The following is a 21,054-nucleotide window of genomic DNA, read 5'->3' on the forward strand; positions in this document are numbered from 1 at the left end:
AATATGTACTCTGAACTGATGACTGTTTTGGGGAATCTAAGTCACTGCTTATGACATGGGTAGCGTTGGGGCTGTTGCATTGATAGGATGTGGGTAGGGATGCTTGATTGTTGGGAAGTGATCCCAGTCTCTGCTGCCTTCACCTTAGCAAGACTGCTGCAGAGCCACTGTGCCTGCAGAGTACGGTGATGTCCCCGTGGCCTTTGCTAGAATTGAATACAATTATGAAGTCTGTTCTTTATTAGCTTATGACACTTAAGGGATTACCACTTGGAAGTCAATGCAATGAATTCTGAAGCAATACCTGGTTAGAAGGTGCTAATGCTTGTTTTGTTTTTTAAGATTATGGCTGAAATCAAAACATTGAGGCACTCTCAGCACTCACAGACTGACACAAACACTGTCCTGATAGGTAAGACTGGGAGACCCACTCGGGGCCCCAGCTGCACCAGCTACACTTCGGGGTCAATGAGCTGGCCACTGGAATCTCTGAATGTCCATTTCCTTATCTCTAAGGCAGTAGGTAATGGTACCTCCCTCCCAGGGCTGTTGTGAGAACATGCAAGAAGTAAATCTTTTAGCTCAATGCCAGCCATGAAGTCAGCAGGTGTTCAATTGAACCTTTTCCCTGCTCTGAGTGCCAAAGAAGTCATAAATAAAAGAGAAAAGATGGAGGGTTTTAACAACCCTTTAGCCTTTAAGTGGGTTTTGGATAGCTTTAGAAGAGTGGATCAGTAAGGGGAAAAGTAAAATAAGGATTATCGGTGGAAGAGTTTGACCACTGCCTCTTATTCACTTTATTTGTCCATTAAAGTTTTTGCAGACACTGGGGTGACTGGGTGGCTCAGTTATTGTGCTTCTGCCTTTGGCTCAGGTCATGATCCCAGGATCCTGGGATCAAGCCCCGAGTCGGGCTCTCTGCTCAGTGGGAAGCCTGCTTCTCCCTCTCCCACTCCCCCTGATTATGTTCCCTCTCTCGCTCTCTGTCAAGGAAATAAATAAAATATTTAAAAAAAAAATTTTTTTTTGCACACACTAACACGCTGTGCTTTTTGCTAAGATCTAACACTGAGCAGAAATCACTCAGGTTTGCCCCACATATCTTATTGGAGCATCTAGCAATCTGATACGAATAGGAGAAAGAAATCTCTCCAGGCAGACTTTGTCTGTATATTCAGATGGTTGTAAATAAACTTACCCAGTGCTTACTCCCAAGAAGAACTTAAAAATGATAACCCAAAGGAAGGACAGAAATGCCTCTTCTGGAAGAAGATTCTATGTAGCACCCATGACGTAGGTTTGATAAACCCCTGAGGTTTTTGGTTTTTTTTTTTAAGATTTTATTTATATATTTGACACAGAGAGACAGCAAGAGAGGGAATACATGGGGGCGCCTGGGTGGCTCAGTGGGTTAAAGCCTCTGCCTTCGGCTCCGGTCATGATCCCAGAGTCTTGGGATCAAGCCCCACACCAGGCTCTCTGCTCCGCGGGGAGCCTGCTTCCTCCTCTCTCTCTGCCTCTCTGCCTAGTTGTGATTTCTCTCTGTCAAATAAATATTTAAAAAAAGAAAAAAGAGAGGGAATACAAGCAGAGGAAGTGGGAGAGGGAGAAGCAGGCTCCCGGCTGAGCAGAGAGCCTGATGTGGGGCTTGATCCCAGGACCCTGGGATAATGACCTGAGTCAAAGGCAGACGCTTAACCCACTGAGCCACTCAGCTGCTCCATCCCGAGTTTTTGAGGTAAAACCAAAAACTCTTCCTGTGAGCCAAGCATGGGGCTATCGTGCCAGTTCTATTATGGAATATCTATTTGTGGCCCTGAAACCGGGCTAAGTGTGACCTGCAAGTTAATGATTGCCCTAGCAGTTGATTAAACTACTTGGTTTCACTAGACAGCAAGCAGTTCACCTGCAGAGGAGTCTCCAGAAAGCAATATGTTCCCTTTGCTCTTTGGGGCTGGATTGGTGGTTCTGAACCTAGTGACTTATGCTAGGAGCCAGAAGACAGAACCCCTTAGTGGCTCTGGGGACCAGCTGTTCTTCCATGGAGCAGATCGATCTGACTTTGCCATCATGATCCCTCCAGCAGGCACAGAATGCTTCTGGCAATTTGCCCGCCAGACTGGATACTTCTATTTCAGTTATGAGGTGAGTACATAGGCTCCTCTCGCCATACTGGGGACTTGTTTGGTTTTTTGTTTGTTTATTTGTTTCCTTTTGCATAGTGGGACAGGTTTTATTCAAATACAGGATTCTGGTTGTCTTTATTATGCTGTGATTCCCTACCTGTTAATGAAATGGACTTGCACTTGGATGGAAACTCTTGACGGATGACTAATCACTAAAACATATGGCTTGACTTCTCAAACTGGGGGCAGTGGAGGTGTGCTCAAAGCCATGGGACAAACAGACTGCCTCTTCCTGGGGAGGTAATCATATATATATTAACTCAGATTTGGAGATGAGAGAATCCATTTTTATAAAATATTAAAACAATATGGATATGGTACAAAGTTGAATGAAAACTTACATGAACTTTGGAAACAGACCCTGATATTTCAAAGAAAGATGCTTCAGTTTATGGGACCGGGGGAGCACCATTTACTCTGCTGCTTTAAGGAATAATTCTGGCAAACCACAAAATCACTGCCTCAGGTCTCTCTATTTGGCCAGACAGTCCTCTGTTTCTTTGAATGTTTTCAAGTTGCCTCTTTATAGGCTAAGTACATTTATCCATCCTGTGGTCTTATACCACAGTGCCCAAGAATGGTGAACTCAATAGTAAAGTCAAAGGCTGTTAATTTCTTTTGTTCTTTGTTCTTTATCTTAGAAACCTGTTAACTTGGGGCACCTGGGTGGCTCAGTGGGTTAAGCCTCTGCCTTTGGCTTAGGTCACGATTCTGGGGTCCTGGGATCGAGCCCCATATCAGTCTCTCTGCTCGGCGGGGAGCTTGCCTCCCCCTCCCTCTCTGCCTGCCTCTCTGCCTACTTGTGATCTCTGTCTGTCAAATAAATTAATAAAATCTTTTAAAAAAATTTTAAAAAAGAAACCTGTTAACTTTCTGAATTTTGTTTACATAGTAATATATTGATCTTATTACACTGTAACTCAAAGCTTATTTTAAGTTAGCTTATCAGAGCCTTTTTTTTATCTCTGAATTTATAACAGGACAGTAGCTACTAGTAGGCACACTGTAGCATGGGCTTATCAGGATCCAGCTTCAGAAATGGCTATTGAATGTCTTATTTATTTGCTGTCAAGCAGCAAGGAAGCCCAAGTCTGAGACACCACCAGGGAAGTCAAACCCAATCAAGTTCAATCAAGAACTCTACAAAAACATACATATCAACTGATATACACCAGATGGACATTCTGAGACAGGTCTTCTTAACAGGAGTGTTACTGGCATTTTGGGTAGTTGTCTTGCAATACTGTTTCTAATGTGGCAGGATGTTCAATATTGCTGTCTCTTCCTACTCAACCCCCAACACCACTGTTGTCTCAATCCAAACTCCCAGGGACGACTGGGCAGTACCATCCCTGATTGAGAACCATTGTGCTGATGATCAGGAATGTCAGTCCTGGCACTTAGCTAGCTTTCTGTGATATAGCAGGGGCTTTTCTCCCTCTTTAATGTGTCTTGGCAGGTGCAGCGGACACTGGGAATGTCACATGACCGACATGTTGCTGCCACTGCACATACCCCACAGGGTTTCCTCATAGACTCCTCTCAGAATGTTCGAGGCCAGATAAACTTCTCTACCAAAGAGACAGGTCTGTTTTCATCACCAGTTACTATAATAATCGTAAGTTTCTTTGAAACTGGGTCAATAATGAGGAAGTACTGAAATTACTGAAGTACATGAGATGTACTTCATCTGGCTTTTTCACGGAGGGATGATCAAACAGTAGGGGGACTAAACAGCTTTGAACACCAAAAACTAGCCTTCAGCACCAACATCAAATCTTTACAGCAGATTGCCAGCAGCAGAGGCAGTCTGTCCACTGGCAGATTCGGGACAAGGTCTCCAGGTGACTATTGTAACTCCAGGGTCCAGAAGCTCAATTTTATCTCATTGTCTCCAACTGAACAGGTTATGAGAAAGTGACCAAAACAGACCCATTTATAATACAGAATTCCAATTAACAAATTTATGTGAGGACAGCACTTCTTTCTAGTTATCAGAATACTTGAGGCAGTTACTAAACAGCAGACTCAGAATGAAAGGTAATGTATCGCAATGAAAATACCCACGTTCCACAACAAAGCACTTCTCTAGTCACAAGAAAATTTCTACAGCCAGATCGAGTCTGTCCCCACCTTGGACAACATGGGTCAATTTTTTGGGTTTTGGTTTTCACTTTTTCTTTTGAGAGCGAGCAGGAGCACAAGCATGCACGTGGGCAAACACACAAGTGGGGGAGGGACAAAGGGAGGGAGAGAAGCAACTCCCCACTGAGCAGGGAGCCAGATGTGAGGCTCAATCCCAGCACCCTAGGATCATGATCCAAGCTGAAGGGAGATGCTTAACCAACTGAACCACCCAAGCGCCCCTGGCATGGGGTCAGTTTTAACTGCCCTCTCTACCAGCCGGGTGTACGAAGAAAGACAATGTTTCTCAACAATCCTTCAAACAATCCTTCATTGTGTAGCACAGGATATTCAGCACTCTAGGATAGTTAGCATCTTTGGCCCCTACCTGCCAGTAGTGCCTTCCAATCATTTTGACAATCAAATATGCTGCCACACCTTTCTAAACCCGCTCCTCCCGACCCCCACACACATACAAAGGGTTGCGAACCCCATTAAGAACCAGCACCAGTATATACCCTAAACCATCAGCTCCTGTACAAACCACCTTGCAGGAGTTACTCCATTCAGCAGGATAGCTTCTTTCATTCAAAACACATCAATTTTTTCTCTAGTTTCAAGTTCAAGATGGTATCCCCCAGCTCTAATGGTGTATAAGAAGCAGGAAAACAACCATGCTCTTAATTTTGGTTCACTTTGTCAAGCAGAAGAGTTTCAATAAGAGATGTGAGAAATATACGTTGAAAAAGAGAAAACATTGTTTTCAACCTAGTATAGAACTTAAATTTATTTACAAATTTACTAATTTACAGAACTAAGTCACTAATATTTGGCAAAACACTATATTGTAACTCGTACTTAGTAAAATAAGTTTCATGGAAGATTGTGTAAGGTTTCCACATAAAAAATTGGATCTTTCTACTTCCTAAGTAAAAGGAAGAAAATTACAGTAGTACTTTTTAACACTGGTAAACATGTATCTTCGGGGAAACCTAGAGGGTGATCAACAAAGGGTGGAGACCAAGCTTTAGTAATGATTTAGGGATTCCTACAGGTTTTTATCAGCTTTGTCTAAAAAATCAGCAAAATCACTTTGGTTCTGTGCAAGTGTACCTCAATTTTGGAGTCTTCTATGAGGGGCCTGAGATGGACCACAAACAGAAGAATGAAAGAAAACAACTGAATGATACTCTGGATGCCATTGAGGTAACCATTTTGTGGGAGTAACAATGTGGAAACATCCTTGGAAATACTATCATCTGAGTGAGAGCTCACCTGGGGAGAAACCAAACAGGCACAGGGATCTGAATCCTTTCATTTTTAGGACTTGGAGCTCTTGAAATTCCTCACTTGTTTTATACCAGGAGTTGGCAAACTATGGCACACAAACTAAATCTGGCCCATTTCCCGTTGGAATGGCCCATTCACCATTTTAAAGTGTACAATTCTGAGGTTTTTATTATATTCCCAAGGTCCTGTCACTATCACATCTAATTCCAGAACAGTTTCATCACCCCAAAAGAACTACACACCCATTAGTCACTCTTCCTTCCCCAGGACCCCTCCTAATCCTGGGCAAGCATTCACTAATCAACTTTCTGTTTCTATAAATTTGCCTATCCTGTACATTGTATGTATGTATCAGGCATATAGTGTATAAGTAGAGTCATACAATGTGGCCTTTGTTTCCAGACTCCTTCCCTTAGTGTGTTCTCAAAATTAATCCATATTGTAGCATATATTAGTACTTCATTCCCTTTTATGGATGACTAATACTCTCTTGTATGACTATACCACATTTTGCTTATCCACTCATCAGCTGATAAGACATTTGGGTTGTCCACTTTTTGGCTATTATGAATAATGCAGCATGAAGTTTTTGTGTGAACATGTTTTCATTTCTGTATACCAAGAAGTGGTATAAATCTCCTGGGTCACATGGTCATGTTTAACTTTGTGAGTTAACTCCTGTTTTCCAGTGGCTAAGACATTTTACACTCCCACCAGCATATGTGGTTTCAATTTCTCCACATCCTCGCCAACATGCCACTGTCTTTTTTATTAATAGTCATCCTCGTGGGTATGGAGTTGTATCTTGTGGTTTTGAGTTCTGTCTCCCTAATGGTTAAGACCACTGAGCATCTTTTCATGTTTTTTGCGCCATTTGTCTATCTTCTTTGGAGAACTGTCTATTCAAATCCTTTACCTGTTTTAAAAATTGGGTGGTCTTTTTATTGATGAGGTATAAGTTTTTTTTAAATATTCTGGATATAAATCCCTTATCAGATAAGTGATTTGCTGACATCTTCTCCATTCTATGGGATGTCTTTTCACTTTCTTGATAGTATTTTTCAGTGCACAAAAGCCCACTGCCTGTTTCCACAAATGACATTTCACTGAAACACAGTTACGCTCATTTGACAATTACACACAGCTGCTTCTGTGCTAACAACAGCAGAGTTGGGTAGTTGCAACAGACTGTATTGCCTGCAAAACCGAAAATACTTACTATCTGGTCCTTTAATAAGAAATCTGCAGGCCCTAGTCTTCTACCATATACGAAGAACAGAAGACATCACCAGAACAGCAATGACATACAGAGTACACGCCTAAATCTAGAGATACTGTGAGATACCCTCAAAGAGCTTTCTAGTTACAGCATTGAAATTTCTCATTATAAAATTGTGTCTTTTAGGCAACCCTCCTGGGTCCCCTTCCTCTTCAGGAGCTTTGTGCTATCACTTTGCTATGGCTCAATATACTTTGCTTTGCTGCTTACCACCAAAAAAAAAAAAAAATCTTTTAAACAAAAGTCCAGACATTTTTTTCATATACAGCAAAACCAGCTTTACTAACAACTACAATAACCAACTTACTACGTATCATAAAATTATAAGTAAGTTACTCAACTTCCAGGTAACTTAGATTAGTGCTCATGAGCACACAGGTGAGACTAGATGGGAGGTACGGAGGACCCTCTCTTTACTTCATTTTCTGTCCCACAGGAGAGTACACGGAAGGTGCAGAACAATATCTTCCACATGTGGCGATACTACAACTTTGCCCGTATGAGGAAAATGGCTGACTTTTTCCTTCTCCAATCAAACTATAACTATGTAAACTGGTGGTCAACAGCTCAGAGCCTTGTTATTATTCTTTCTGGAATCCTGCAGCTGTATTTCTTGAAGCGTCTCTTCAATGTCCCAAAGACTACAGACACGAAAAAGCCAAGATGCTAAGCCAAAATGACTACAGCAGCCTAGCTCTCTTCTTCTGGGGCAGAAGCTCTGTCGAAGTTTCGGTCAAATAAGCTTTGTGGATTATTGGAAAAAAAATCAATTTATCTTGTTAGAACATCTTAGTCTATTGCTTTCCTTTCCTCTCCAGTTGCCTCAAAATGGCAATAAAATAATATATGTGCAAGTTTTGATATTAGCTATTACTAAAGTGTGTACCAAATGCTACCATCAAAATACTGTTCAACATACAGCAGTCCCTCAACCTTTACTAAGTCTATCTAGAGGGTTTACACAGAACCTTGGGAAGGAGAAGAATTGAAAAAAAAATGGGACAAAACATATGTTTTATATGTTGCATACAAAAACAGGAATTGGTAGACTGCTTTTTTGTAGTTGAAAATTTTATTTTTAGAGATGTCACCTTTGGAATTTAAAAATAAGCAGGAAAAAGTATTTAAAGAAATGTTTTATAATACAGGCAGTTTTTAAAAACTTAGTGGAATTTTTTCATTAAAAAAAATTTTTAATAATTCCAAAAATAATTTTGGCAGGCATGGGTAAGGTGGCAGGAGCTGAATTATTTCAGTGTCTATGATTAGTGCTTTCTGTCTAGTCCAGTCAAGTAAATAAAGGTTTGTAAGGGAAATCACGTTTTAAGAAATCAAGGTGATGAAAATAACATTAGCCTGGGATCATACCATCTAAGAAAAAGAACAAGAACCAAGATATATAATCAAAACTATAACTACAGGAGATCCTATCCTTAGTAATAGAAATATCCAGTATATGCGATATAAAAATAATTCTTACCATTTATTTAACACCTAACATTTGCCAGGCACTGTGCTAAGTGCTTTACAAATGTGATTTCTAATTCTAAAAACCATTCTTAGGTAGATGGTTAAAGCTGTTTTTTGAAGCAGAAGAAGAAAATAAGCTTATCAAAGTTTAATGACACCTCTAAAGCCATACAGCTGGCAGGTGTCAGAACTGGAGTTTGAATCCAAGGTTTTCTCCCACACCACACAGAATCTACTATATAGAAAACTGGCAGAACAAATTGCTGTTATTTTATCCAAATTTCATTTGTAAAATCCCATATGTGACCTACAATTCTAATATGGTAATATCTGATTTCCATGGTATTAATAAATAATGAAAAAAATCTATTGTGTTCTTATCATGAGTTTGGAAAACAGTGTTATCACAGATAACAATAAGCTAGCTATTCTTGTCCTCAGTTCCAATGACTTAGAACCTGTTACTCCAGACAAGAAGCCCCTTGATTCAAATATAAAACACAGTATTCTATTTAGTCACAAATGCAAAGATCTGAAACACTGTTTTTGAGCCATTTCCACATAAGAATCCAACCTGCATTCATCCATAATAGAATATTAATCTAAGAAGTCCCTGAAGAAGTTACAGTGTTGACAAAATTCAACATGATGATGGAGCCTACACAGACACAGGAAAGAAAGCTAGGCCCTTCCACACAGCCATAAGTCCTCGCGATGATTTCGTTTTAAGTCAAAGTCTCTTCATGCCGCACATATTCCCCAATGTCTGCTTGATGAAATACCACAATCGCCATGGGGTCTACTTTCCTGCAGTCTTGTGTAGACTTTGCTGCCACCCCAAAACCCTGGGATTCAAAAGAAGAGACACTGATTCACTCAAGTCATTCAGTTGGCACGCACTGAGGGGTAGAAATAATGAAGATGAAAAAATACAGTTCTTATCTTTGAGAAATTTGAAAGGTGCTGAAAATTTAGTCTCCAAAGCGCACAGACTGAAAATACATCCTTCTTGATTAAAAAGATACTTGGTTTTTATAACAGCTACCATCTCTACTCACCAAAGGGACGTCTGCCATGGAGTACACCACCACTCCCTGGTACTGACAAGTATTTTCAGTGATTCGACCCAGTCCAGACTTCAACACATGGCTCCCATACAGGAAGGACTGCTCTGCTCCAGGCTTTATCCACACTTTATACTATTTAAAAAAAAAAAAAAAACAAACCAGAATTAAATTCAAGAGACATTAAAATGCTACTTGCTGTATCCCTGCAGATAAGCCAGCTGCTGAATATGTGATTAATTTCTTGAAAGCATTTTTTTTTTTTTTTAAGATTTTATTTATTTATTTGACAGAGAGAGAGATCACAAGTAGGCAGAGAGGCAGGCAGGGAGAGAGGAGGAAGCAGGCTCCCTGCGGAGCAGAGAGCCCGATGCGGGGCTCGATCCCAGGACCCTGAGATCATGACCCGAGCCGAAGGCAGCGGCTTAATCCACTGAGCCACCCAGGCGCCCCTCTTGAAAGCATTTTAAGGAAAAGAGACAAACGGATGGTTATCTCAAATTATTCACTCCCTAAACAGAACTGCCAGGAAGTTCTTTCTTCCAACTCTGTAATCTCTCACATGGATAGTTTATTTTTTTTTTTATAAACATATAATGTATTTTTATCCCTAGGGGTACAGGTCTGTGAATCGCCAGGTTTACACACACCACAGCAGTCACCATAGCACATACCCTCCCCCTCTCCCAACCCCACCTCCCTCACATGGATAGTTTAAAAGTCCCTTTTCTGGATCCCGCTATGCTCTCACCGAAGCCACCAATTTGCTTTTCTTGAGTGAGGTCTGCCTAGGCTTTTCTACTCTGCCTGGACATAACTACGACTATGCAACCACACAGCATTCTCATGCCAGAACCCCAACCATGCCTAAGCAGCAAGACCTGCAAACATCCCCATGAGCTGGCACTGACTCCGTGACAGAGAAGCGACCCGATTATCTGCGTTCTGACGCGGCCCTCATCTTTGACTTCCTTCCTCCCCAGGGGCCGACTGAATACCACCCTACAAACCTTGGCATAGGGGGCAAGGTAATCCAGAGCTGTGATGTGCAACCGGAACTTGTGAGTCTTAGTGAATTTTCCGAAGCAGGTCCCCAGCGACACTAGCTTGTCCCCAGAGATGTTGGCGGCCAACTTCAGGATCTTCTCACTGAAGGGGTGCGGAAGAAGAAGGTGTCAGATGCGAGAAGCTGGTGGAACCCAGTCCTCCACCCGGGGCTACTGTCGTCCACCCGGCACCGCCTCACCTCACATAGTACACACGGTCGTTGTGCAGCCTGAAACAGTAGGTGCCGTCGGGCCTGTCGACCAGCAGCTGAAGGTTCTCCCCGATGCTGAAAGCAAAAGGAGGGCTGGAGACAGCGCCCCAACAGCCTCCTCCCGGCCCCGCGTCCCCACTCTACCCGCCACACACACATTTCCCCTTCCACTCCGCGCGCTCTTACTATTTCGCTATCTTCTCAAACATTACGCGGGTCTCTTCTTCAGTTAAAGGCCGCATTTTCCCGCTGGGTTACAACACCGAATCCGCGTGCCTCAGAGGCCGGAAACGGAAGTCAGCCGCCGGCCGCTCCCTGGCAACCCCAAAGCCTGCCTCTCTAGCCGCCTTCAATTTGTTCCCCGCCCCAGTGCCCCGTAGCTTGGAGGACCATCGGCAAAGCCAGCGGGCCGGATACGAACCCCCCGCTGCTTCCGGTCCTGGATTCCGAGCCAGCGCCCTCGCAGGGCCGGAGGAGAAGTGACGCTGCTGCCGGAAGATGGCGACGGCGACAGTGGCTTCGTCAGCCACGGAGCCTGCCACAACAACGGCCACCGCCACAGCTCTCGGGGAGGTGGAGGATGAAGGGCTCCTGGCATCGCTGTTCCGAGACCGTTTCCCCGAGGCCCAGTGGCGGGAGCGGCCCGACGTGGGCCGCTACCTCCGGGAGTTGAGCGGCTCCGGGCTGGAGCGGCTGAAGCGCGAGCCCGAGCGCTTGGCGGAAGAGCGAGCGCAGCTGCTGCAGCAGACGCGCGACTTGGCCTTTGCCAACTACAAGACCTTCATCCGAGGCGCCGAGTGCACCGAGCGCATCCACCGCCTCTTTGGCGACGTGGAGGCGTCGCTCGGTCGCCTGCTCGACCGCTTGCCCAGCTTCCAGCAGAGCTGCAGGTGCGGCGGGCCTGGCACTAAGGGGGTTTTTTAGCAACTGTAATAGCTGACATTTATGATGAAAGAAATAGCTAACACATAGCAGTGACCATGGGTCAGGCGCTCCTCGGAGCATTTTAAAAATCCACTTAAGCTTCATAACAGCTTTCGAGGTAGGTACTGTTATTCCCATTTTATGTATGAGGAAGTTGAGACAGCCTGGGGATTGTCTAGGGGCACTTGGAAGTTAGTAAGTTCCCAAGGCAGGATTGGAAAACAGCAACACGTCCCTCCCTCACAGGACTGTTGTGAGTACTAGAAAATCCAGGCAAAGCACTTATTGGGTCTGACATAGCCAACATTCTGCGGTCGCCAGCTATAAGCTACACAAGCCGACCGTCCAAAACTTTGAGAGAAGGCTGACAACGAAATCCTTCCATTTGGAGGCAGCAAAAATTATTAAAAAAAAAAAAAAAAAAAAAAAAAAAAAAATCTCTCCTTTTTATGTCATATTCTGCCTCTTTAGGCCTCAGTCTATTATTCTTAATTCTACCTTTTAGCCTTTCTTGATTAAATTTAAGTTTTGAGTCTTTGGATATTTGACAATAGCTTCTGTACCCTTCCGCCTGCCTTCCTATATAGGGGACTTCATAAAGCAGGTCTCTGTAGTTAAGGAGAAGTGAAGACTGTGGAGTTAAAAGTGGAACTACACGCTAAGAAAAGATGAAGAGGCTGAGGGAACTTGAGGATAAGGTTGTAGCTTCTAAGCTGGTTAGTGATCACAAAAAAGAATAGCTCTTATTAACATTTACTGTGTGTCAGGTTCTGTGTTAAATGCTTTATACACATCATCTCATTTAATCCTCACATGCTTAGGAGGTGGGTCCTACTACTATTTTACCAATAAGGAAAGAATTCAGAGAGCCTAAGTACCTTGCCACTGCTAGTTAAGTGGCAGATCTGTGCTCACAGATTTTTATCATTTATTAATTGTGTGACCTTGGACAAGCTGCTTAGCCTCTCTGGGATTAAAGTTGCCTCAAGGGTGATAGTACTTACCTCACAGGTTTAGTGTGAAGATTAAATCATAAACCACCCAGCTCACTGTCCAGTTCATAATAAATGCTTGGTCATTGTAGCTAAGTTTTGGATGTAGAGTAGTGAACAACCAATATTCTCCTGTCTGTTACTAGGAACTTTGTCAAAGAGGCTGAGGAGATCAGCTCCAACCGCCGGATGAACACCCTGACTCTAAACCGGCACACAGAAATCCTGGAAATCCTGGAGATTCCTCAGCTAATGGATACCTGTGTCCGGAACAGCTATTATGAAGAGGCCTTGGAGCTTGCAGCCTACGTACGCCGACTGGAAAGGAAATATTCCTCCATCCCTGTCATCCAGGTAGCCACACTGCCCCAAAAGGACACAAACTGATGTTCTTATAATCAGTAATTCTGTGGTTATCACTGAACCTTTAGGCAGAAACCTTGGGAAACCTAGGGAAATTTTGCATGTTTTATTTCGGTTTCTGGCGGCCAGGCAGGCTTGAACATGAAACACTCATTCATTCATTCAACTGATAGATATATATTTTTTAAAGGTTTTATTTATTTATTTGAGAGAGAATGAGTGAGAGAGAGCATGAGAGAGGAGAAGGTCACAGGGAGAAGCAGACTCCCCAGGGAGCTGGGAGCCCAATGTGGGACTCCTAGAAGTCCGGGATCATGACCTGAGCCGAAAGCAGCTGCTTAACCAACTGAGCCACCCAGGCGCCCCTCAACTGATAAATATTAATCATGTGCCAGACACTGATCTAGGTCTTGGGGAGACAATGACACAAAACACAGAAGGTTCTAGATTTCATGAATGTAAGCGGATAGTTGGTAAATAAATAAATAATATGATTCTTTCAGATAATGGTAACTGTCTAAAGGAAATAAACTAGGGAATGGGTAGGAGACTAGGGTAGGTATCCTAGGTAGAGAGGTGAGGAAATATTATCTCTGCTGGAGAGATAATATTTAAACAGACCCAGATGAGAAGGAACCAGCCACACAAAGATGTGGGGAAAGAGCAAACCAGAAAGTGGAAAGACCAGGTATAGCAGACTGAGGAGGGAACAAGTTGGGAGTGTTTAAGAAATACAGGGGCACTTGGGTGGTTCAGTTGGGTGGCACCTCAATTGCCTCAAGCTCAGGTCATGAACCTGGAGTCACAGGATTGAGTCCTGTGTTGGCCTCCCTGCTCAGCGAGGAGTCTGTTTCTCCCTCTGACCCTCCCTCCTCTGGTGCGCGCTCTCTCTCAAATAAATAAATAAAATCTTAAAAAAACCAAACAAACACAAAGACAGAAAAAGAATAAAAGAAAAAGACAGCCAGTGTGACTGGACTGCAGTGAGCAGAGGGACAGAATTAGAAAGCTGGTGAGGCAGGACAACTAAACAGGGCGTGTAGGCCAGTGTGAGTGCGATCTTTGTTGGTAAACCTGTACACATCGACTTTAGGAAATCTTCATATCAGGAAAGCAGTGGGAATGTTGATCTCCAATATTCAGGGCTAGTGGAATGGGTTCCCGGAAGTGTCATTCCCACTGTGATGTGACCGACTCCCTATATTGTCAGGCCATCGTGAATGAAGTGCGCCAGTCAATGCAGCTGATGCTAAGCCAGCTGATCCAGCAACTAAGAACCAACATCCAGCTCCCCGCCTGCCTCCGTGTCATTAGCTTCCTCCGGTGCATGGATGTCTTCACTGAGGCTGAGTTGAGGGTGAAGTTTCTTCAGGCCCGAGATGCTTGGCTCCGTTCCATTCTGACTGCCATCCCCAATGACGATCCCTATTTCCACATCACAAAAACCATTGAGGCCTGCCGTGTCCATCTGTTCGATATCATCACCCAGTACCGTGCCATATTCTCTGATGAGGACCCATTGTTGCCCCATGCCACGGGTGAGCACACTACAAACGAGAGTGCCATCTTCTATGGCTGGGTGCTACAGAGAGTCTCACAGTTCCTGCAAGTGCTGGAGACCGACCTTTACCGGGGCATTGGTGGTCGTCTAGATTCTCTGCTGGGTCAGTGCATGTACTTTGGGCTGTCCTTCAGCCGGGTTGGGGTTGATTTCCGGGGCCAGTTGGCTCCTGTTTTCCAGCGGGTGGCCATCAGCACTTTCCAGAAAGCAATTCAGGAAGGAGTGGAGAAGTTCCAGGATGAAATGAATTCCTACACCCTCATCTCAGCTCCAGCCATCCTGGGCAGCAGTAACCTGCCTGCTGCTGTGCCAGTCACTCAGCCGGGGACCCTGCAGCCACCCATGGTACTTTTGGATTTCCCCCCGCTTGCCTGCTTCCTCAACAATATTCTGGTTGCCTTCAATGATCTGCGCCTCTGCTGCCCTGTGGCCCTGGCACAGGAAGTGACTAGGACACTGGAGGACGCTCTTGTCAAGGTGAGCACATTCTGCTGGCTCCCTACTGGGGCTTTCTTTGGTAACAGGTGGCCAGACTTTTGTTAAAAATAAATCAGTCTGTGTGATACCTGGTTGCAAACTTAGGCTTAGTGCGGTTTTAGAGTCTTTTTCTGATTGAGCAGCTCTGGTTAGTCCATGATGGGACCTAGAACAATACATAAAGTGGCTCACCTGTAAAAATGACTGAGTAATGTATTCATTTTCTCCTGCTACATAACAAACTCCTACAAACACAGCAGCCAAGATAACACAGTTGTCTCCCAGTTTCTTTGGATTGGGAGTCCTGGGTCCTCTGCTCAGGATCTCATAAGGCTACAGTCAAGGTGTTGGCCAGGGGGCAGTCTCATCTGAAGCCTGGGGTCCCCTTTCAAGCTCATTCATGTTGTTAGATCTCTGTTCTTTGCAGTTGTAGGTTTAAGGCCCCTGGTCCTAGAAGCCACCTCCTTCCATAAAAGCATGGCTTTCTGTTTCAGGCCAACAGAGAGCAACTCTTCTGGGTGAGTCTCTTTTCTTATAGGGAAATCCTCAACCTTTTTTTAAAAGGCTTATCTGATTAAGTCGGGCCCAACCAGGATATCCCTTGATTAATTCAAAGTCAACTGATTAGGGGCTTTAATTACATCTGCAAATTCTTCACCTTTGCCATATTAAGTAGTGGTTAGAAACAAGCCACACATTCTGCCTGCAGTCAAGGGGAAGGGATTACACAAAGGCGTGGATACCAGGGGTGGGATTCATAAGAACCATCTTAGAATTCTACACAATACAAGAAATACTACACCTAATGTTATCCTGCACATCTTTTACATATTTAAACCTTTAGATAATGGGATGTTTCTTACGACTTACAGCATCTTACAATTGCTGTCAGCCAGGTGGCAATTGTGACATGGTTATAAAAAATCTTCCTGGGCCCAGCTCTCTTGCTCTTGGGCTTGCCCGCTTTCATATCTCAAGAGTGTACTTTTTGCTTTAATAAACTTTCCCACTTGTGTTACTCAAAAAAAAAAAAAGTTTGTTAATGCCCTCCTGTAAGAGGAAGGAAGCATGAGCACCAAAACTTTGTAGTCAGTGAAATTCAGGTAATAGTCGTGTGCTAATATTTATGTAGAACTTACTCCATGCCAGGTCGTGTTCATTATACTTTATACCTATTGAGAACTGATCCTCACAACCCTAAGAGGTAGATCCTGTTGCGGGCCCTACTTTATAGATAAGGAAACTGAGGAAAGGGGGTACAAAGTGTTTAATCACTTCAAAGTCACAAAACCAGCAAGTGGCACAGCTAGGACTTGAACCAGGAACGTCAGCTAGGTTGCTCTGTTATTTTTATGTGGAACTTCTTTTTTAGCTCAGTGTTCTTTTATAATTTTTTAGCGGTTTAGCTTCCTAGAACCTCAGAAGCCTTACTTAGTAAAAATATTTTATAGTTTTGCCTCATTTTCCTGGATCCAATATAGTTCTGGTCCATCTCCTGTAGGAATCAAGAACCTTGATGCTCTTCCACTGGAAGTGGAAAGTGTGCCGGTAATGAAACAAGTTGGGTTTGGGTCAGAAATACGTCAACGAAGCAAAAGAACTGTGGAGAGACCACAATTCTGAATTTAAACAAGACAGTAATATAATGTACTGTTTGGAATGACTTTATGAAAACTTGAGGGCTGCATATCTGTGCTTAGTTTCAGGTACCACTGATGGTAAGTCTAGTGACTGATGGTGCCCCTGTCTCTTAGGTAACCAAAACAATCCTGGCCTTCCATCGCGCAGAAGAGGCTGCTTTCAGCAGTGGGGAGCAAGAGCTCTTTGTCCAGTTCTGCACTGTCTTCCTGGAAGACCTTGTTCCTTATTTAAATCGCTGTCTCCAAGTCCTTTTTCCACCCGCTCAGATAGCACAGACCTTAGGTAAGAGAAAGGAGGGGAAAGATCTTGAAAACTACTGTATTGATATAATTCATATACTAAATAATTCACCCATTTGTAACATTCATTGTTTTTTAGTAAGTATACAGAGATGTACAACCATTACCACTGTCCAATTTTAGAACATTTCCATCACCCCAAAAAGAACGCTCCTGTCCAGTGTAGTCATTACCCAATCCCAGTCTTAGCCCCTGGCAACCACTAATCTGCCTTCTGTTACAACAGATTTGCCTTTTCTGGACATTTCATATAAATGAAATAATACAGTATGTGTGTATCTGGCTAAGTGGAAGAAGGTAGTTACAGGAGAACCATATATTGTATGACTCTATTAATATGAAATGTCCAGAAAAGGTATTTTGAAAAGATTTTTTTCCAATCTGTCTTCACTTCGCTGTGCCCACTTCACTCTGTGCCAGGAGTGAAGTGAAGGCTGGGGAGACAGAGCTTCCCTTTGGGCAGTCGTCCAGTGGCCACACCAGCAGAGTGGCTCTTGGCAACTTTCCCCCCAGCTTTCTCCTTGGGCCTGGCACAGGGAAGCCAATGCCTTCTGAGGTTCTCTTGGCTCTTAACTCCCATCAACCCTCCACCGTGTTGTTCCAGATTACCTTCAGAGTCTCGCTTTACAGTATAGTTTCTTGTCCCAAATCACAAAAATGGCCTTCACTGTATGGCATTGTGGAAATTGTGTCTGTTATATCCTGTAAGTTGGTCCCCCCCCCCCCCCCCCCGCGACACATCAATATTTAAATTTGTTAAACGTTTTTTCTATTTCACTTTCTCTACCTCTGGGTCAGGCATTCCACCCACTCAGCTCTCCAAGTACGGAAACCTTGGGCATGTGAACATCGGCCTCGTCCAGGAGCCTCTTGCCTTCCTCCTGCCGAAGAGAGAGCTGGTCCTCTGTCTAGATGACAAGGAGCTGGTGCCGGAGCTCGCAGCTCCAGTATCCGCCGCCGAAGAGTCAGGCATGGAACCCGCCGCGGCAGCTCGCCCTGAGGATGCGCAGGAGCAGGCGGACTCCGCGGAGGCGCCGCCGGCTGAGGTCCCTGATGCAGACGCCTAACGGGAGAGGGCGGCCAGCGCTTCTTGCCGCGCCCGCGGAGAGGTGAGGCCGGCCTTGGAGAGCACGGGGCAGCCCTAGGGGGTAGGCTGCGAAGGCATTCGTGAGCGCATACGAAAAGGGGAACCTCTATGCATCACGCTTGCAAACGGTTGATTATACATAAAAACACGGAATTCAATAATAAAGCTGCTGACGTCACGGAGGCGGACTTGCGCTCTAGGGGCCGCGCTCGCGCTTCCGGAAGGCGCGCGGGAACTCGGCTTCCCGGCGTTCCCCGCGACGGAAGCGCTCGCCTACGGGGGCCGGGGAGGGCGGGGGCGACCGTGAGGATTTGCCCGGCACACCGCGGACCGAATGGCAGCGCCGCTGCTGGTGGGGACGCTGCTTGCGCGGGCGCGTCACTGCTTGGGACCAGCCCCATCGTGGGCAGGGAGAGCGGCGGGCGGCGGCGCCCGGGACTGCAGTTCCGCGCCCACCCGGGACGGCCTCGAGGGCCCGGCGCGCCGGCGGTCCTACTGGCGCTACGTGCGGCGTCTGGTGCTGGGCGCGCCCCAGCCGCCCTACCCGCACGTGTGTCAGGTTGGCGACCCGGCGCTGCGGGCCGTGGCTGGCCCGGTGGAGCCAGCACAGCTGGCAGGGCCCGAACTGCAGCAGCTGGTGCAGAGGCTGGTGCAGGTGATGCGGAGCCGGCGCTGTGTGGGCCTGAGCGCTCCGCAGCTCGGGGTGCCGCTGCAGGTGCTGGCTTTAGAGTTTCCAGAGGCGCTGTTCCGCGCCTGCCCGCCGCGCCTGCGCGAGGCCCGCCAGATGGAGCCCTTCCCCCTGCGCGTGTTTGTGAACCCCAGCCTGCGGGTGCTAGACAGCCGCCTGGTCACCTTCCCTGAGGGCTGCGAGAGCGTTGCCGGCTTCCTGGCCTGCGTGCCCCGCTTCCAGGCCGTGCAGATCTCAGGTGCGGCAGGGGCAAGGCGGTGGCTTTGGGGTGGTTGGGTAAACGCGTGCGTCTCTTTCCCTCTGCCCATGGAAGCGATGACCTCTGGTCCTATGTAGTTTTCGCGAAGCTCCAGTTAAAGTACAGACTTGTGAAGTGCAGGCTCAGCGAAGCCTCCCGGCAGAACTCTGCAGTGGACGTGATTCAAGACTGACCGATGGGGATGGGGGCTAGTGTGACAGCAGAGACAGTCCGTCGGGGACTTGGCTTGGCCTGGGAACATGGCCTAGTTCCGACAGTACCTCACTACAGGCCCTCTGCTGTGTGCCCTCTCCCTGGCTGTCTCACACACGTACCGTATTTACCCGTCGTGGTGGAATGGGGAGAAGTGGGACCCAGCTTTCCCTAGGCCGGGATGATGAGCCGTACATGTTTGTCATACCACAGGATGTCTTGTGGAATGTGATTTGTTGCTGGGGTTGGGAAGATGTTCCTCTGGAGTAGGCCACTTGGTCCAGGTCAGAAAGTAAATGGTATCCCTTAATTTTATAGTGTACCGAGTCGAAAGACTCTTAGGAATTGAAATAAATCAGCAGTACTTCAGAAATGGGAGGAATGTTTAGAAATGAGGCACCTTACAAAGATCATTTCTTATCTCAGCCCCATAGTAAGTCCAGCAACCTACTGTCAGCGTTAGAGCCACATTGAATACTTGGTAACGCACATAGTTGAGGCATCTTTTCTGGGAAGAACAGGGGCTGCTGTCTACATTCCCTTCTCATGTTGCCTTCTGTGAACAGCCAGAGGCAGGGAAAAGGTGAGGAGATTAAAAATGATGTGGTTAAGCATATCCTTAACCAGGCTGTAACTTACTTTGCAGGGCTGGACCCCAAAGGGGAGCAGGTCGTGTGGCAGGCGAGTGGATGGGCAGCCCGAATCATCCAGCACGAGATGGACCACTTGCAGGGCTGCCTGTTCATTGACAAAATGGACAGCAAGACATTTACAAACATTTACTGGATGGAGGTGAATGACTAAATTTTTTCTGCTGCATCTGAGGATTCTGGAAACCAAAACACAGGATTTGAGCCTGGGATGACTTGCCTGGTATCAACTTGATACTGGTTTGGTTTGACAGAAAACAATGAATTGCCAAACCAGGTTGGAGGAATATACCAAAAATGTTTGCCCTGACATCAGCCATAGACAAAATACTACTTTCAACTTGAGAAGAAAATGAACTCCCCCCAAAGAGTGAACATTTTCTGATGATTTTGTATGGTAATAATTGGGGAAAATAAATAACCACTCTTAGTAGACATTATTTCGTAGACATTATTTCGTATAATCTACCCCAAGCCAATATTTGATAATGACATAGTCCTTCATATCTGAAAGCTTTGTTTAAAAATGCAGGTTAAGACTGTGGTTGACCATCTTCACTGAGTTCTTATTTTTTTTTTTTTTATATTTTATTTATTTTGACAGGCAGAGATCACAAGTAGGCAGAGAGGCAGATAGAGAGGGGGAAGCAGGCTCCCTGCCGAGCAGATAGCCCAATGAGGGGCTTGATCCCAGGACCCTGGAATCATGACCTGAGCCGAAGGCAGAGGCTTTAACCCACTGAGCCACCCAGGCGCCCCCACTGAGTTCTTATTTTTACAAAGGGCTTGTATGTGTCTTACCTGCAGAGTCCTTTGCCTTGAACAACAGTTTGCTTGTATAAGTAAAACAGAACAGAATGGCCACAGTTCATGAAGTGTTTAATGACAGTATTAACATAAATGAGTACCCACACATTCTACCAGGGTCACAAGTTTTGGGTGGTGATTTCCCTGCTAAGATTTCTTGGGCAGCTGCTGTTTGGCTCATTCTTTTGGTGGAGTCATGGATCAGGGCTAGGGGAGGGATGATAGTTGAGGAAGCAATGAACCTCTACCTGTCACAATTAGAAAAGAAACAAAGCAAAACTTGTGCTTCCTGGTCACAATTATTTTTGGAAAACTAAATTAGCATCAACCTGACCAATGATTAGCCTTAAGATACTGTCAGAGCTTTGCAAGACGTAAAGGAACTTGTTTCTCTAGATACTGGTCTTGCCTCATTTTTATGTTGAGTTTTGCAACACAGGTAC

The 21,054-nt window shown here is 45.3% G+C and overlaps 3 protein-coding genes and 1 long non-coding RNA gene across 5 annotated transcripts; 2 read left to right on the forward strand and 2 right to left on the reverse strand.

Annotated features, from left to right (window-relative positions):
- The first annotated feature begins 1,624 nt into the window (after positions 1-1,624).
- TMED6 (transmembrane p24 trafficking protein 6) lies at positions 1,625-7,778 on the forward strand. The gene is made up of 4 exons (XM_045986846.1): positions 1,625-2,145; positions 3,646-3,772; positions 5,365-5,516; positions 7,316-7,778. Exons 1-4 carry the CDS (start codon positions 1,933-1,935, stop codon positions 7,547-7,549), a joined length of 726 nt encoding a protein of 241 aa, XP_045842802.1. The 5' UTR covers positions 1,625-1,932; the 3' UTR covers positions 7,550-7,778.
- Positions 7,779-7,964: 186 nt separating this feature from the next.
- NIP7 (nucleolar pre-rRNA processing protein NIP7) lies at positions 7,965-10,992 on the reverse strand. The gene is made up of 5 exons (XM_045986847.1): positions 10,858-10,992; positions 10,660-10,746; positions 10,424-10,562; positions 9,408-9,548; positions 7,965-9,194 (listed from the first exon to the last, which is right to left on the reverse strand). Exons 1-5 carry the CDS (start codon positions 10,911-10,913, stop codon positions 9,075-9,077), a joined length of 543 nt encoding a protein of 180 aa, XP_045842803.1. The 5' UTR covers positions 10,914-10,992; the 3' UTR covers positions 7,965-9,074.
- Positions 10,993-11,132: 140 nt separating this feature from the next.
- Positions 11,133-20,362, forward strand: COG8 (component of oligomeric golgi complex 8). Of its 2 annotated transcripts, none has more exons than XM_045986843.1 (6): positions 11,133-11,561; positions 12,734-12,941; positions 14,161-14,988; positions 16,743-16,911; positions 17,727-17,897; positions 19,801-20,362. In XM_045986843.1, exons 1-6 carry the CDS (start codon positions 11,170-11,172, stop codon positions 19,956-19,958), a joined length of 1,926 nt encoding a protein of 641 aa, XP_045842799.1. In that variant the 5' UTR covers positions 11,133-11,169; the 3' UTR covers positions 19,959-20,362. The 2 variants fall into 2 exon arrangements, with proteins under 2 accessions (XP_045842799.1, XP_045842798.1); XM_045986842.1 differs by having other exon boundaries at positions 11,134-11,561; positions 17,727-18,037; positions 19,801-19,937.
- Positions 16,637-17,852, reverse strand: LOC123930660. The gene is made up of 2 exons (XR_006816121.1): positions 17,716-17,852; positions 16,637-16,906 (listed from the first exon to the last, which is right to left on the reverse strand). It is a non-coding gene; the product is annotated as an uncharacterized LOC123930660 (long non-coding RNA).
- Positions 20,363-21,054: the final 692 nt, after the last annotated feature.

Source organism: Meles meles, chromosome 19, assembly GCF_922984935.1.
Source record: "Meles meles chromosome 19, mMelMel3.1 paternal haplotype, whole genome shotgun sequence".
NCBI classification, from domain to species: Eukaryota; Metazoa; Chordata; class Mammalia; order Carnivora; family Mustelidae; genus Meles; species Meles meles.

Bases quoted from the DNA above. Each gene is read 5' to 3' on its own strand.
- COG8 (XM_045986843.1), top strand. From the start codon at position 11,170: ATGGCGACGGCGACAGTGGCTTCGTCAGCCACGGAGCCTGCCACAACA. The intron at 12,942-14,160 runs GTAGCCACACTG...CTATATTGTCAG, and splicing joins CCTCCATCCCTGTCATCCAG to GCCATCGTGAATGAAGTGCG. The intron at 14,989-16,742 runs GTGAGCACATTC...CCTGTCTCTTAG, and splicing joins TGGAGGACGCTCTTGTCAAG to GTAACCAAAACAATCCTGGC.
- TMED6 (XM_045986846.1), top strand. From the start codon at position 1,933: ATGTTCCCTTTGCTCTTTGGGGCTGGATTGGTGGTTCTGAACCTAGTG. The intron at 3,773-5,364 runs GTCTGTTTTCAT...GGATTCCTACAG, and splicing joins CTTCTCTACCAAAGAGACAG to GTTTTTATCAGCTTTGTCTA. The intron at 5,517-7,315 runs GTAACCATTTTG...TCTGTCCCACAG, and splicing joins ATACTCTGGATGCCATTGAG to GAGAGTACACGGAAGGTGCA.
- NIP7 (XM_045986847.1), bottom strand. From the start codon at position 10,913: ATGCGGCCTTTAACTGAAGAAGAGACCCGCGTAATGTTTGAGAAGATA. The intron at 10,747-10,857 runs GTAAGAGCGCGC...TTTTGCTTTCAG, and splicing joins TTTGAGAAGATAGCGAAATA to CATCGGGGAGAACCTTCAGC. The intron at 9,195-9,407 runs GTGAGTAGAGAT...TTTGAATCCCAG, and splicing joins CCATGGCAGACGTCCCTTTG to GGTTTTGGGGTGGCAGCAAA.